The 17,466-nt window shown below is 33.3% G+C and overlaps 1 protein-coding gene across 14 annotated transcripts in view; it reads right to left on the bottom strand.

The window, feature by feature from the left end:
- Nucleotides 1-17,466, bottom strand: part of LOC123692738 (uncharacterized protein ZK1073.1) — a 48,325-nt gene that overhangs the window by 14,613 nt on the left and 16,246 nt on the right. For 8 of the 14 annotated variants that reach the window (XM_045637525.1, XM_045637517.1, XM_045637516.1 and 5 more), the window contains 8 exons: nucleotides 13,649-13,699; nucleotides 12,887-12,910; nucleotides 10,983-11,046; nucleotides 9,852-9,969; nucleotides 9,296-9,444; nucleotides 6,341-6,516; nucleotides 3,909-4,030; nucleotides 2,820-2,982 (listed from right to left, as the gene is read on the bottom strand). In XM_045637525.1, the coding sequence (XP_045493481.1) occupies nucleotides 2,820-2,982; nucleotides 3,909-4,030; nucleotides 6,341-6,516; nucleotides 9,296-9,444; nucleotides 9,852-9,969; nucleotides 10,983-11,046; nucleotides 12,887-12,910; nucleotides 13,649-13,699 (867 nt within the window). The remainder of the gene's footprint in view (nucleotides 1-2,819; nucleotides 2,983-3,908; nucleotides 4,031-6,340; nucleotides 6,517-9,295; nucleotides 9,445-9,851; nucleotides 9,970-10,982; nucleotides 11,047-12,886; nucleotides 12,911-13,648; nucleotides 13,700-17,466) is intronic. The other 6 variants (XM_045637526.1, XM_045637515.1, XM_045637522.1 and 3 more) reach the window with 3 other exon arrangements.

Raw genomic sequence — 17,466 nt, 5'->3', positions numbered from 1 at the left:
GAGTTACAAACTGACAATGGAACACAATATATGTCTAGAGAATTTAAGACCTTTCAAAAAGAATGGAGATTTAACCATGTCACATCTAGTCCACATCACCATCAAGGTAATGGACTTGCTGAAAGAGCAGTTCAAACAGCAAAAAACATACTAAAAAAATGCAGCATTGACAAGTCAGACGTGCAGCTTGCGTTACTGAACTGGAGAAATACACCTAGAAATGACCTAGTAGGCTCACCTAACCAACGACTTTTCAGCAGAATTACCAGATCACCAATACCTGTAAGTGACAAATATTTAAAACCAAAAATCATACAAGGAGTCACAACTGAACTACAGACATTAAGAGAGAAACAGGCCAATTACAGTAATAAACATACTACAAGACCAGTAAATTTGGAAATTAATGATAAAATCAGACACAAGGTAGCTCACCAACACTGGGAAGGGGCGAGAGTAATAGAGAAGCCCAAAAATCTACCAAGATCTGTTATTATACAAACAGATAAAGGACAAATTTTACGAAGAAACTTAAGTCATTTGCACAAGACACAAGCTGATATTCCCAGCAACAGAATAGCTGTACCTGAAACTAAATACACAGAAGAACCAGTAGTACAACAGATGCCAGCTCAAACTCAATCACCGGGTGTTCCTGCAACAACCCCAACAACTACACATCCATCAGAGATGCGAGAGATGCTTAGCTCTAATAATACACAGAGTTCTAATATGGTGACACAACCAGCGACTGCACCACAAGTCTCAAGATATGGTAGACCTATAAAACCTATTAATAAACTCAATCTCTAATATTGTTAAAAAACAATAAGTACTGTAGTACTATTTCATGTATCTTAATCATTAACATTAAGTATCAGTTAATTATAACTTGTTTACTATAATTTTATAAGAACTTGTTCAGTAATCATTTACATTAACATTGTTAATTAGAACTGAATGCTTTGCCATGTATCTTGTTATATAATCATATGATAGATATAATTTTTTAATTACTGGATAAGTAAAAATAAAGAAATTTAATACTTTAAATAAAAATGTTCATTCATAGTGTATACATATATTAAAAAAAAAAAAAAAAAAAGTTTGGTTTGTTATGGTTGTTTAGTTTGTTTACAAAGAAAGGGAGATGTGAAGTATAAACATAGATAATAAATAGTTTTCATTTCATATATTATCTGTTGTCACTTTGATTCTTTGACACTTGTACGATTGCATTATTATTCATTGTTCGTTGTTCAATAAAACCGCTCATCATATTTTCTCGGACCTTTTATTTAACAATCACTACGTTGCAGGTACTAGCACAGAATACATAATTAATAGTAGCTAAACGCTATGAAATGTTTCATTTTTGTAAGGCCTTGTAAGAAAAAACTGTTTCCTTAATTTGCTCTTGCGTTACAGAAAAAAAATATATTTCATTTGTTAATCGTATACATAATATCGTATATCTTAAATAAAAACGATAAATGTGATATCCACAATGACAAAATTCTCTACTTATTTTTTTGTCATAAATCATTGCATGTAGGTTAAAGATAATAATACAATTACATTATCTAAACAATAAAAGATTAAAGATACACATTAAAGTGTAGACAAAACCTTGTAAATTATATGTATATTACAACCTTCCTCTTGAATCACTCTATCTATTAAAAATCGAATCAAAATTCGTTGCGTAGTTTTAAAGATTTAAGCATACAAAGGGACATAGGGACGGAAAAAGCGAATTTGTTTTATACTATGTAGCGTTGGTTAACACTAAATAATAATATCTACCTATAACTACTCATCGATTTTTTAATATGATAATAATAATATAAGAAATGTCGAATTGAAATAAAAAAATAAACTAAAAAAGCGAAATACTGCCTAAAAATATCATAATATAATGCATTGTGCGCAATATTCGGTGCGTTGAAAATATTTACGTTTATAAAATAAGAAACGAATTTAACGGGAAAACCTTGAATTGAGACCATTGAGACACTATAATCTATAATTTTTCTTTATTATTAGTTTCTTATAACCAGAATGAACCAAGTCTATCTTGTGCTATTAAAATAAATAAATTATTATATCGAAATCAGCCATGAGCAAATAGGTGAAATAAGTACTGTTTATATGACCAACCTAGCGAGTGCGTGACCGTTCACGTACCCGCTCTCGGTCCGTACCGATACAGATGTCTTGAAGCCGCGACCGCGCGGTGTACTATGGACATTCATTCACCGTACACGGACTGCTCGAGCCCGCGTCGCGACCGCTTCAACCCGTCAACTGCGCGGTTTGTAGCGACGGCTCGAGCAGTCATGTGTACCTAAGGGCGGCCGTACACGGAGCGCTTCAAGCAGTTGAGACCGACCGCTTGAAGCCGCGACCGCACATCATCATCATCATCATCATCATCAGCCCATATTATACGTTCCCACTGCTGGGACTCGGGCCTCCTATGAGGGTACAGGCCATAATCCACCACGCTGGCCACGCGACCGCACGGTGAACTATAACTAAACCATTCATTTACCGCCTACGGCCGCCCTGAAAAGTGTATCGAGATTGTGACACAGTAAAAATTATACAACAGTACCGAAACTACCTACAAAACGTTCGAAACGGATCACTCACGGAAAAATTGACTTTCGGTTCTTAGCGGTCGTTTCCTTTTGAGCTTCGTCGATGTGTATGTTTGTGTGAGTGAGATGTTTCGAACGTTTTGTTAGGAGTTTCGATACTGTATATTCTGTTTACTATGATTCTTGGGTATTGTGTAGTAGTGTTGTATAACTCACCGCTTCAGCCAGTACATCTCCCGCTCTATCCACTTTCAGTATGGTAACTTTGTCCTTATCCAGTTCCTTGTACATGCGCTCCACTACGGAAAGGTACGGGCTTTGGGTCCCCGTGATGAGCAGTATGTCTGGTCGACAGCCGCGCAGTACTAGGTCCTTGCGACTAGAGATATAATACTTATATAACATGTTGATATACAATACTATACATGTGCCACCTCGACATACAACAAATCTATATACAATAAGTCCCGCGTCCCCCAGTGGGGTATGGGACAGATGCATTATGCATACAACTATTTCACTGAAAGATTTTCTTTAAGGAGAAGTCTTTTATTGATATGCACAACATTTATTTCGTCCAGAAACTTCTAAAAAAGAAGTACGATTTTTTTTAAGTTACTTTAAGTTAATGATATTTATGATTATAATTAACACCGTCATTGAAATAAAAACATTTGATTAATGATAAACCTTGAATCATATGTAACGAATTATTTATATAATGATGAGGCCCTTCATAGTTTGTTAAATATGTATTTAAAACACAAAAATGTTTTATAAATTAGATAACTAATTTACATGCATAAACAACTGTATAAGTATAACGTATTTTGACTTTCACCTTGAACTGTCGAATTAGTAACTGTATATAAAATTAAACAAATTAAAGGGTCGACCAAGTTAATAAACTACCTATTGAATTAATGTCTCACTGACGATATTAATATATTCTGTCAATAAATTGAAGGGTTCCGTAAACACGATTAAAAGTTATTAATTATTATATTTTCAAACCGATTGATAATTTGAGATTAGTACCTATGGTTAAAATTTAATTATATATTTGCTTTGTCTGACTTCATTATTAATTATTGTGTGTGTCTGTGTTTTGAAATATTTCTTTCTTACTTTCTTTCATACAAACTATCGAAGAAAGTAATCCGTATAACATGAGTAGCGATTGTTTGTGTGTGTGTGTAGTGCGTACTGGGTAGTGTGTTGTGTGACTGGTGTTGTTGTTGTACTCACTAGTGTGTACTGTGTGCGTGTGTAGTGTGAGTGTAGAGCGGTTGGTGTTGTACTCACTTGATGAACGCGCGCACGTACTGCTTGATGTTGTGCGTGTTGAGGTTCCCGCGCAGCCGCGAGCGGTACTCCGCGAGTGTGCGCTCGCGTTCCGCCGCTTCGCACGACTCGCTTGGAATTTTCTGTTAAAATGTTGCTAATTGGCTGATTGTTTCTTTTTTTAAATTTTTTGAAGTGAAACTTCTTTATCGGGGCTGGAAAAAAATTTAGTGTAACATTTTTTCGTTACGCGTGACATTTTTCCGTTACGCGCCATCTTTTTCTTATCCCTACCACGCGTGATTCGATGTATTTCTGTAAAGTTGCATATAGTAAATTACTTTAAGAAAAATAAGGTCATAAATAAGTTTCACTTCTTACGTGTGTACACTAGTACACGCACACATTTTTTTTCTTGTTGAGAGCTGATTTTGACATCTTATAGCTTTACTTAGTAAACGGTTAAAATATCTCGATGACGAGGTTATAGTAGTTTCTGTTACATAATGATATAGGTAATTATTATGTCAATACGACAGACAAAGTTATATTATTTTTAAACGTGTATGTATAAATCGCTTTCAAACATGGCGAAATCGGCTCTTAATCGCAGTAAAACAAATAACTCATAAAAACGGTATAGTATTATTCATTTACTTCATGCCTTGTAGAAAGCTCAAAAATCAGTAAAAACTTACAAAAAATGCTCAACTACCGTGCTACCCAATTAAAAGAAAAAAGTTTCAATGAGCGATTTAGGTATTTTACATAAGTTTTGTATTTTTATATCGATCAGACAGAACAAAACAAGATTAGACTCAACAAAAACATAGGTATATTTAACACATAATATGAAGTATATTAATAAGGAAGCTTTATTATTCAAATAAAATTCGTATTAACAGTTGTTATTATGAATTAAATCTAAGAAATCCATTATGTTATGAATAAGTAAATTTAATGTCGCCATTAAAAGGAATGATCATATTTTACACTAATTTATAATAAGCAGTCATTATTTTTGTAGATAAAATCTAGATAATAAATTATATTGGGATGACTAACTACGTGTGAGAACTAGTTGTAATGAACAAAAACAAACGCTAACTAATGACTTAAAGCAACAGTGTATAAAAGAAAAGAAATAAAAGAGATCGAAAAAAAATTAAGTAAGGAACAGGTTTTTTACATGGGAAAATTGTAAATAGGACAAAAATGCTTCAATTTCAATCGACTACTTGCAAAAAGACATAAAAAAACGCATTCCTTACCACGAAAATAAAGAAAAAAAGCATGATTGGTGTTTGGACTTCCTACACTTACTGACATAAGTCCTAATAGATTCGAAACAGGTAATGAAATTCCCAAAAAAACTAACTACAATTTAAAAATGTTTTTTTTTTCAAAGGTATATTCTCAAGCTGCTTCTTCATATTATGTTATACATGGAAATTTAAAAATTAAAAACAAAATACATAATAACCCGTAAAAATAATAATTCTATAACCCATGTCACTGACAAAATGACTTGAAAGGTAATTACTTTGTACTATTTTTTGCCCTTCTTGTAGTCAGTGTAGTAATGACAATTGACAACAAAAACTCACGTTTACGTTGATTGATTATTCTGCTTCGAATGACGTAAAATGATTTTTTTTTTCGATGGAAAATGCCTATAAAATTAGCAAAGATCAAAGCGGTGGTGTCAATTTTTTTTTCCTTAATTTGTATATTATGTGAATGAAATTACAGAATAACCTATTATGTATGTACAGTTCCTTATGCTGAAAATATTTTTACATTGAATCGCTAATTGTCAAATAAATTGATTATTTCACTATACATATAGAAAAACTACTATCTATTCATAAATTGTTATTGTAAGTATATAAAATTTCATGACCATGACGGTCTAATATTAGAGACGAATTTTGGGGGATGTACCTAATTATTTCGATCGCGATTAACTTTAACCTACAATTTTGAATCTAGGTGCATTGTGTTGTAATGATTGTTCTATAAAAACGACTTATTAAGTGTATTAATTTTTTTGTTGATCACGCGATTGCAGATTACTATTGTGACATTTGAAAAAACCTAAGTACCTATATACGTTTAAGCTAGTTTTTATTAGGTTTTGTGTACAGAATACTGTGACGTACCTACTTTACTTAAGCCAGATGGACAACAAAACTTTAAGAGTTTTCCTGTGTGATTCGGAACCCTGAAAGAATCCAAAAACAGTTTTAAGCCCCTCTAGTTCGCTATTAAGCTACAAAAAAAAAAACAAATAGTAACCAAAAAATGTTTTAACTACATTCCCCTTTCTACTTGAGACCTTCCTAACCAATGCATATATCCTGCTTTTCTTCCTATAAAACCCATCTTTCTTTACCCTACCTAACCAAATCCAAACACCAAGCACGCGCGAACAAGCGTCTATTACGTATTACCTGGTAGCGATAGTGCACACAGGGCATGCGCATACAACTCACGTGTCCGAACTTGTGGTAGACGAGGAAGTCCTCTTCAGAGTGCGACATGTCGGCGCCGCGCCAGCGCGAGAAGCGCGAGCGGAACGCGTCCGCTACGGACGACGCGGACGCCGTGCAGTTCACTAGTATCAGACCTGGCGCGAGACACTAGTGTTATAGTACGACTAGTGCACTTCGCGGTTTTACCCGCAGTGCTCCGCTCTTGTTGGGCTTAGCGAGATAATATATACCCTATAGCCTTCCTCGATGAATGGGCTATCTAACACCGTAAGAATTTTTTAAATCAGACCAGTAGTTCCCGAGATTAGCACGTTCAAACAAACTCTTCAGCTTTATAATATAAGTAAAGAAATATAAGCATGGATTCAAACTTATTGGCGGTTGGTAACATCGTATGATCCGATGCGCAGAAAACAATGTTACTTTAGGTATTAGTGGGACGTTAAGGGACCTGTGAGACCTGTGCGCACCCGCAATCGCACCTGCACCTAACTTCCGAGCCGCCATTAAGTTTGAATCGTACTATAACTGTGTTGTTCAGAGCTGCAGGGAGACTACAGCACGGTAACACTGCACTAGCACAGTATTACCATATATAAATAAATAAATAAATAATAAATATTATAGGACATTATTACACAAATCGACCTAGTCCCACAGTAAGCTCAATTAAGGCTTGTGTTGTGGGTACTAGGCGACGATAAATATAATGTTTAATAAATACATATATAGATAATAACACCCAGACCCAAGAACAAATAATTGAGTTCATCACACAAATATTTGCCCTGACCGGGGATCGAACCCGGGACCGTCGGCTCAGTAGGCAGCACTTTACCACTGCGCCAACCGCGTCGTCAAATTATAATGACATTGATATAACTTTTTAATGGTAAACAAAATACAATTTTGTTATATGACCTATATTTGGTCCTTTCATTATTTTATGCTATTCGTTCAAAATCCCATTCCCATTGCAAATGATATCGATAGGCTAGGTTAGGCTACTCTTAATCTCTTATTCTTAATGTTTTTGTGAAAGAAAGATAGTAAGTAGGTGCATATTGGTAGAGGCATTTGGCGTTTACTTTGACTCACCTCGACTGACCGGTTGGCTTGGTTGGTAGTAAGTAACCCTGCCTTCCAAGCCAGAGGTCGTGGGTTCAATTCCCACCCAGGGCAAATATTTGTGTGATAAATGTTTGCTCTGTGTCTGAGTGTTAATTATTTATTATCTGTATAAGTACCTATTTATTTAAAATTATTATTATATGTATGTTTATCAGCCATCTGGTGTCCATAACACAAGCGAAAGATTGGTATGGGGTCAGATCGTGCCGTGTGTGAAAATTGTCCTGAAATATTTAAGTATTTATTTGACTTTCAAAGATGAATTTGAATTTGCATTCAACAAAAGCCTTACTGGATATATGGACTATCCGACACAAAAATAATCGAGCCATAGTAAATCCTGACTCTATCTAACTCTTTCAAATTAATTCTACCAAACTCTTCTGTTTTATGATATTTATTTTATAAAAATCCCATTTTACACCGAATATAAAGATGATTATTATACTATCGCCTAGTAACCGACTCAATACAAAAAAATAGGGATATTATCATAATTTTAATATTAATTCGTAACAGTTTGACTATAAATCATCTTAATCACCGCATGGATTTTTTTTCAAATCATCATAATGAAAAAAAAATATTTATGTTTATATAACATTGAGGAAGTGTGCTCCATTTAAGACAAAATTAAGAAATATATTATTATTATTAAAAGATATTAATTATTCATAAAAAAAACTAAAAAATAAAGGTTATTTTCAAACTTGTAAGTAGTTATCATTTTTTAGATTTAATGAAATATTCAACAACTTTTTTTTTTTCAAAAAATACAGTGTAAGGCGATATACTTATCTAAGATACGATGTTCATTACAATGTTTTTTTTTGCTTACAAGAAAAACATGATAATGCGATGCCGTAATAGATAATAAATAATAATCTATTATCTAATTTTCGTTACTACATCAAATTTAATGAAATATGTTTCTATTTCTTATTATTTAAATTTATATGTATTTTTTTTTTGTAAGGTGTTTCTCAATGTTAGCCAGAAGGGCTTTTACATTTTAACGCGGACGCGAGGGTGAACTGAAGGTTCACCCTGGTAGCGACATGCACAAGGGCGTCCCCCCTTGACGGGGATCTCGAACCTCGGCTTGGGCTGTCGCTTGAGTGGAGGAGGCCAGAAGGGCCCTAGTCGGACGGGGTGTGTGTGGGTGTGTGTACCTACCGAGCAAGCGGCGCGGGTGCGCATGTCATGTCACGAGCATGTTAGCACGCGCAGCGCCTTCCGCGAGCGCGACCGAGTAGCGCAGTGTGTGCGCGCATGCACTCTGTGTGTATGTGTGCGGGTGCCCGAACGCGTAAAGCAGTATGCGTACATTGAGATGATATTACTACCGTACTACGTATGGAGGAGACACTACGAACAAAATCTGTGCGCCATTTTTTTGCTCTAAGTTTTAAAAATTATTATCTAGTTAGGTACTTACCGATGAAAGTTATTCCTTTGCACTTTTCCGTATTATTTGTATTATTTGTGCAATATCGTAACACACACGAAAGCATATGTATTTGACGCGTTTCACTTTAAAACAAATAAAAAATGAGCGTGCAGTTACGCCATATGGCGTATGTTGAGCGGAACATAAGTGATGTAGGCGGTGTCGTCTCCATGTGTACATCTCAATGTATGCGTATGGGTGTCTTTTGCGTGCGTGTATGCCTGTTCTGTGTGTGTAAATACCGAGCAACGGGTGCGCGGGTGGATGTGTATAGTGTATACCTATGCTTGTAATTTGTATTATCTCGTGTATATGTAGGTATGTACACATACCGAGCAAGCGGCGCGGGTGCGCATGTCCGCAGCGCGCGAGCACGTTAGCCCCAGCGCCTTCCCCGAGCCCGACCGCGTAGCGCACGTGCAAAAAGTCCAACACCGTCACCATGTCCTCGCCGAGCGTTTGGAGGGATGGGAATGGGTACCTGCAAGTGTACTTATGTTTTGGATCCAGCATGCGATGCATTATATTACCTACATAATAGACTTTTGAAATATTAAATTTACATTTACATATTAAAAAATTACATAAATGCCAAAAACCATTATTGCAGGGCAGAAAATAAAAGATAGCATTATAATATCCTCGATTCTTTTTTTATGAAACATAAAGTACCTATATTTCTGTTAATATGTAAGCTATTACATCAGAAAATAAAATTAAAATTTAAGAATGGTGTACCTAATAGAGATAGTACCTACCAAAGATTCCACCAAATACTTATTTGACTGGGTAAGTATTTGGTACTTCTAATCCATGTTAGGAAAAAAATATCAGTACCTAATTTACACTTCTACCACAAGCACTAAAATCAATCTAAACTAGACTTACGATTCAGGTAGATCTGGCGAGTTCTCCTCATGTCCCGGAACATCAACATGGATGAAACACGACCGCTCTTTGATTTCAGACATCGCAGGACTGTTCACAAAGTCCACCATTGATGTATCTGGCAAACAAATATACATATAGGTATTGATTTAAACCGCGTATTCATAATAAAAAACAAATTTGAATCACTATTGATTTGTCTGGAGTTCTGGACTTCGTTTGTCCAACTAAAAAGGCTTAGTTATACCTGGCAATTTTTATTTTAGTATACCCACATATATTTTTTTTTATAATTGTTGAGGATAAATTTGAATTAAGTCCTAATTCAAATTTATCACCAATAACGAATGGATTTTACAGTTATACAGAGTTTTAGCCGAAAGAATAACAAAGTTATGAAAAGTTCTTGAAAAGTCAATGTTATTTTTTTTAATATCACTATCGTCGCCATTTTATACAAGTAAAAACTTATAAGCGATTAAAAGATGTTAATTGTATTCATTCATACAGTTACCTAATAAAAACTAAATAAAAAAATTTACACGCTTACGTTTTTTGCATCAATAACAACAGTAAAGTTCATGCCGTTTTTGTATTTATTATAAAATTTAATTAAAGAAGTACAGTCGAATTATGTTAATAATTGTTTAAGATAGGTACAATGAACAAAAAACAATATGTACATTGTACAATATAACACAAGTTCTAAGAAGTAAAAACGCCCTTTTTTTTGTTTTTCCGGTAAATAAAAAATCGTTATACCTATCCATACTAATATCTATTATAAATGCGAAAGTAACTCTGTCTGTTACTCAATCACGCCTAAACTACAGAACCAATTTTCATGAAATTTGATATGGAGATATTTTGATACCCGACAAAGGACATAGGCTACTTTTTATGCCGGGAAAATGACGCAATCCCAGAAATCCCACGGGAACGGGAACTATGCGGGTTTTCTTTGACTGCGCGGGCGAAGCCGCGGGATGAAACCTAGTTTACAATAAAAGGATTTTGAATTTATTTCATGAGCACTTTAGATAATTTGAAAATAATAATTTTGTTAAGCCACAGTTAATAATATAATACCACAGTTATAATACCAACTGAGTAGGTATACGTTATACTTACGATTGGTTCCCAGATCGTGAACGGTGAGGAAAACGCATCTTTTGTCTTGTTGGCTTAGGTCACCCTGAAAGCATACAAATGTTAAATTAATACGCGTGCAAGTAGGTATGTAGACATTTAACTTTTTGTATACTTTGTACATTAATTTCGGGTGTATAATTTTCTATACCTACTTCACTCATGTTTTTAGTTTTAAGCATGAATAAGGATTGATGGTCTTTGAAATTGTAATACTGAAATGATTTAAAAGAGCAACTATGGAGTTTCTTGCCGGTTCTTCTCCATAGATACTGCTTTCCGAATCGGTGGTAAATGTTAAAAATATGTATTGACGTTTCAAAAGTGCTTCTCGAAGAAGTCTTATTGAATAAATAAATGTTTCAGTTTGAGGTTGATTTTGTACCTAGACAAAAATGTACTTTAGAAACTATCAAAATATTAATATCAATCAATCTATTATTATCAGTATCGTATTTGCATTTGACTGACCGGTTTGCTTGGTTGGTAGTGGCCCTGCCTTCCAAGCCAGAGGTCGTGGGTTCGATACCCGGGACAAATATTTGTGTGATGAACATAGATGTTTGTTTGCTCTATGTCTGGGAGTTAATTTATAAGTATTCATTTAAAATTATATATGTATATATGTTTATCAGCCATCTGGTTTCCATAACACAAGCGAAAAGCTTAGTATGGGATCAGATCGTGCCGTGTGTGAAAATTGTGCCGAAATATTATAAAAAAATAAATTAAATATAACGATTTATCTATCCAAGTTAGATCCATCCTAATTATTCAATGATATATCAAATATTCATAACATCATAATAATGGAAAAGGAAATGAAATAGATCCTTCATCTTACGAATTCGTGCAATTCAATTTGGATCAGGTTTCAGTATTACAGAATACAGATAGGAACAATGTCTATCACCGACCTTTCTTATTACATGTAAATTTGTTCGCAAACGCTTTCTCCTATTTTGCAATTTATCAAAAAGGTAAAAGAGGTATTGAAGGCTTTATTTCTTTTGATCGCTTGTGATATGAAAATGATACTGTAATACCTCTATCAAAGAAAGACAGAGGATACAAAAGTATATCAAAATACATATAACTAAAAAAGTCGAATAACCTTCAAGCCAAATGTTAACATTTTAAGCTTTTTTTTGTTTAGTGTTTCCTCTGGTTATTTCTTTGCACTTTGTCGTAAATGTCAGTGTAGTTTGAAAATTTCTGTATTTTTTTTTTGCGAAAAGTCTTTTTTACTCTATAATTGAGACAAAGAAAAAAATAAATGTGTCTTCAATTCATTGGAACGCGAACGGTTTAAACTTAGAAAATTAATTTAGAATTTAGACGGTAGCTATAAATAATATTTTTTAGAACTAACTACTTTAAAATAATATTGTTTTGAATAAGTACTAAAGGAAGATCAAATTATTATTTATTTATTTATTAGAAATACCAACGCGAACGTTTGTTTACATTGTTTCATTAATTATTATTTACGGACTTATTGTAAATTATGACGATTATATTTATGTACCTAATTCCAGCTAAGGTTATTTGTTTCTTTATTTTACTTACAAATTTGCACGTACCTTCGCTTCGTTAATCTTATAAGTTATAACCCAACAATTTTTATGATAAAATTTATGGTAACTGAATATTTGTATTTGAAATTTCTTCTTCTTGTATTTTTGTAAAATTTTCCATATAATTATTTCTAAAAACAAAGTTATATCCCTTCCAATGAAAAAATCTATAATACCTACCCTAGTTAATACTTAATTTGCTAAGCCGCGTATTAGGTAGGTTACATATTATATTCATAAATCCATGTCCAGTAAAATTTAAAAAAGTAGCCTATTGCGATATATTACAGGTAGGTATGTCTTACTTACTTGTCCATTCTTCGGAATAACTCCCTTTTGTTTGCGTGAAAAATAATATTATAAAATTTAAAGCGCCTTTTCATTCGTAAATGCAAACAACACACTATTTGAAATTGATAGGAGTCAATAAATGAATAAAATATACCTCTACTACCTATCTTAGAAGGCTATAAAATTAATTAAAAAATATATTTTTTAAACAGTATCTTAGAAGCAACATAGTATTTTCATAAAAAGGAATGAAACCTTGATAATTCTTTTACGAATTTAATGTCAAGATGACATTTTAACCGTGATAATTTAGATCCGACATTTACGCAAATCTACCATTATTCTGTGTCCCATTTCACTTTTATTGCTTAAGTCTGCGTTTATTTCAACTCCTTTATACAGCAGTTAGCAAGTTAGCCGCTTCACCACCGAAATACCTATATTATTTTTTGAAGTGAAACTTGTTTATCGGGGTTGGAAAAAAATTTAGTGTAACATTTTTTCGTTACGCGTGACATTTTTCCGTTACGCGCCATCTTTTTCTTATCCCTACCAGGCGTGATTCGACATATTTCTGTAAAGTTGCATAATATAGTATTTGTTTTTTTGAAAAATAAGGTCATAAAGAAGTTTCACTTCTTACGTGTGTACATGCACTAGTACACGCACACATTTTTTTTATTATTTTTCTACTTTCTCTTTCTGCCTATTATTATTAATGAAAAATCGGACCAGAATCGATTAGTGTGTCAATCTTTACATTAATAATTTTAAACCTACCTGAACATGCACGTGAATATCGCCACTTCGATCCGTGCTGACCACATATTTCTGTAACAAAAAAAGATTCTCTTCAGATAAATAGGTCATTGAACCTATTGACTTTGTTTCTTAATCGCTAAAAACAAAATTGTATTTTGTATTTTCAGGTAAATAGGTAGTTACAACAGATTTATGCTGACGGGAATTGAATTTAATTATTTATTTTAATAAAAATGTTGTGTGGTTTTATGAAACCACGGTAAAAGTGAAACTTTTTTTCACACTAAGTATAGACATTTAACTAAAAATTATCGTATTTGTACGATAATTATCGTACGTATCGTGCGTCACGCGACATGCGCTACACAGACCAAAAAGTTTGAGACGATGTACTTAATAAAAATTTCACTTTAAAAACAATGTCTTCTTAGAAAATAAAATTAAATGAGGAGCCCAAATATTGTCATTGAATATACAATAATAGCTAAATAATATACAAACAGATAAATAAAACAATTGCTCCATGCAACAAACAATTATCACAATACAGATAGCGAGAATAGTCAAGAAATAAATTAAATTTCATCATAAGTAAATATCTCATGATTGTATTCAAAGTAGGTATTTAATTTAGTAAAATTAGTAGCGGAAATTCAGTAGTCATAGTCTGAAAACGGCCGAAAGCTAAATAAATAAATAAATAAATCAGCAATACATCTCGAACATCCTCATCGAACTGAATAAAGGCACTTATATTCTATGCTTTTCCTATGTACGTATTCATTTTTCAGATAATTACAAGTTTCTTCGCAGTTCGCATCGATACATTTCCGTTTTTTTTATTTTTGTAATCCATGTAATCCATTTTCGCAAAACATCAAAGCAAAAAACGATAATGAAAATATAAAGCTAGTAATCTAGTATTCATAAATATTAATAATGTGCACTAGTCATAAATTGTAAAAATAGCGAGTAATGAAACAAATTGAGTCGTCGCAAGTTATTTGCCACTATAAACCACATTTTGAGTTTTACGAGCGTCCATTGCCTGGCAATACAAACCTAGTATTAATTTAGAATGGCTGAATGTGACACAAGCTTTATAACTATTTAGCTTTATAATCGGTTAGGTAATCGAGCATTAAAAAAATAATATAATTAATACAAGTATAACCGCAGCTCACTACATAAAATCCGATTGGATCTGTACATTCGATGGTTAAAACCTGTGGTTTAAATAAAATAAAATAAGAATATTAAAAGAGCTTTGGATAAATATAAATAGTTATCCGTACCTACAATTCTATATACAATACACATCTAATTAGGAAGAATCTATTGCCTTGTCACGACGTTGCGTTGTCATAACATTGCCGTATTCTGAATGCGTGCCAAATAAGGAAATAAACGTAGGTTTGCATGCATTAAATCTTTTCTAATTAAATAGTTACTATATTTCAGAACTATTATGAAAACGTTTGACGAGGATATAGAAAACCGCGCGGTTGCATATAAAACCCATGTTCATAGAAGTTTGGTTATTACAAAGATGAATCAACGTGTTGAGGAGTTGCTATCAACATGTTGCTGGCTACACTGCGTCTCACATTGTTGATCAACTGCAGTTGCTCAAAAAATATTTAGCATAAATAAATGTCAACACAGTTGGCTAAAAGTCGCAAAAGCAACAACGCATTTATAACATCTATTTCAGTCCATCAATATACGTTGCATTTCGAGATGTAAACAATGCATTGGAAGGTCACCCCGGTCTGTTTGTTTGCTAACAGCTTTCTGTTGATTTTTTATTAAGGAATAGTCGGCTTTTTCCGTAAGCACATGGTATCGCACATGACAGTGTAATCCTACTAATGCTATAAACGTTTGTTATATGTTATTCAATCACGCAAACTAATCTAGTTACGTAGGAGATTAAAATTTAACATACAAAGTTGCATTATTACCCAGGTCATTTAAACAGTACGGAAATCTTGGGAGCCTATTTCTCTTTTTATTTAACTGCTATTAAAGCTATTAAAAATATGGTTATATTTTTAATAGCAATTTTTACTTACAATTTTATTAAGTTTAGTTACCTCATTCCATCAGAACTGTTGATAAAATAAAAATGCAACGATTCCAGAGAGTTTCAATTCATACAACACAATTTAAAAATACCTATAGGTACAGTTAATCAAAAAATGTAGAACTCGCATAACGATAACATCGAAAAAATATAATTTGTTTGGATTTAAAACGTAAACATTGTTCAATTTAACGTGCATCGGAATATGCTGAAACAATTTATTGACGCAAGTAATTCATTGCTTGCTTTGACTGAAACCACACATCGCAATTCAATTATTTACTTGTTGTTTTGTAGCGGTCAAAAACCCGAAACAAATTAATTGTAGGTACGTTTATTAAACTTTCAGGCGGTTAAAGTCCACGTTTAATTGGTTCTACGACTCTGGAATGTTTTTTCAAATAGCGGAATTATTAAAATCCCTCCCAATTTAGTATTTAATGTTCACCTTGTAATACAGTAAAATTTATAAGAAAGCGGAATAATATTTAAAATCCTCCAAAGTTCGTAGAACTAAAGCGTTCAACGATATGTTACTCCCACCATGTCTATTGTAGTGGATAATGTTCTATATTCCTATACTACTTATAGTGAAAACTAATAATTACAGATCACCTGATGATGACTAAAAAACATTTTTACAGTAAACATGTTACTGCCATTTTAATATGTCGTTCTACGGCATTGAGATATACACATGGAGACGACACCGCCTACATCACTTATGTTCCGCTCAAGATACGCCATATGGCGTAACTGCACGCTCATTTTTTATTTGTTTTAAAGTGAAACGCATCAAATATGCCTACGTGTGTGTTACGATATTGCACAAATAATACGGAAAAGTGCCAAGTAAGTACCTAACTAGATAATAATTTTTAAAACTTAGAGCAAAAAAATGGCGCACAGATTTTGTTCGTGGTGTCTCCTCCATACGTTGTAATATTATCTCAATGTTCTACGGCTGCCGCACACATCGTACCTCTTCGAGAGGCTTCGAACGGTAAACTAATGTTGATCTCTATAATAATATGTATACTCTATACTCTATAGTTTACCTATGCATAATGCATATAGCTCTAGTAATCAGTCCCGAGTAGAGCTGTAGGTTGCGAGCTATCCATGCCAATATAATCAACCTTCAATATCTATCTATCATACAAGTTCGTTCAATTAAAATGAAGGATCAAGCGAGTAGGTACCTAGTCATTGGAATATATGGAAAATATTTCGACACTGCTGAAAATAAAACGTTGTGTAACATTTGGCTTTTGCCTCGAAAAAATGTTATAAAAAGGGTAACTAATTTTGTTATATTTTCCACAAAAATGCAATTGCACTAAGTTATGAATAATTCACAACGGATCAGAAAATGGAAAAAAAGAAAATTTTCTGTATGCGCACAAATATTTTAAACAAAAAATAACCATTTTCTGAGAGCTGAAAGCTTAGAGAGAACCCTATACGCCCAATGAGACAAATAAATATATGTACCTAACTACTTAAAAGGTGTTCTAATTCATAATTTTCCCAGATCTCGAGGAATTTTTCTACGACAGTCGGACAAAAGAGCGACATAGCAAACACTAGGGGTCAATTGAAGTGGCGGGGACTGCAGGAATGTAATTGCAGCGCCACTTTTGTCAAGGTCTTATAGCTATTAATAGATATTTTCCTTATTACATCATGTCATTTAAAAATTTGAGATAAAGCAAATTGCAAGTGAGAATATTCTAAAAAATAGCAAATA

This window comes from Colias croceus, chromosome 6 (assembly GCF_905220415.1).
Source record: "Colias croceus chromosome 6, ilColCroc2.1".
NCBI classification, from domain to species: domain Eukaryota; kingdom Metazoa; phylum Arthropoda; class Insecta; order Lepidoptera; family Pieridae; genus Colias; species Colias croceus.
This window is presented reverse-complemented; position numbering and strand designations above follow the sequence as displayed.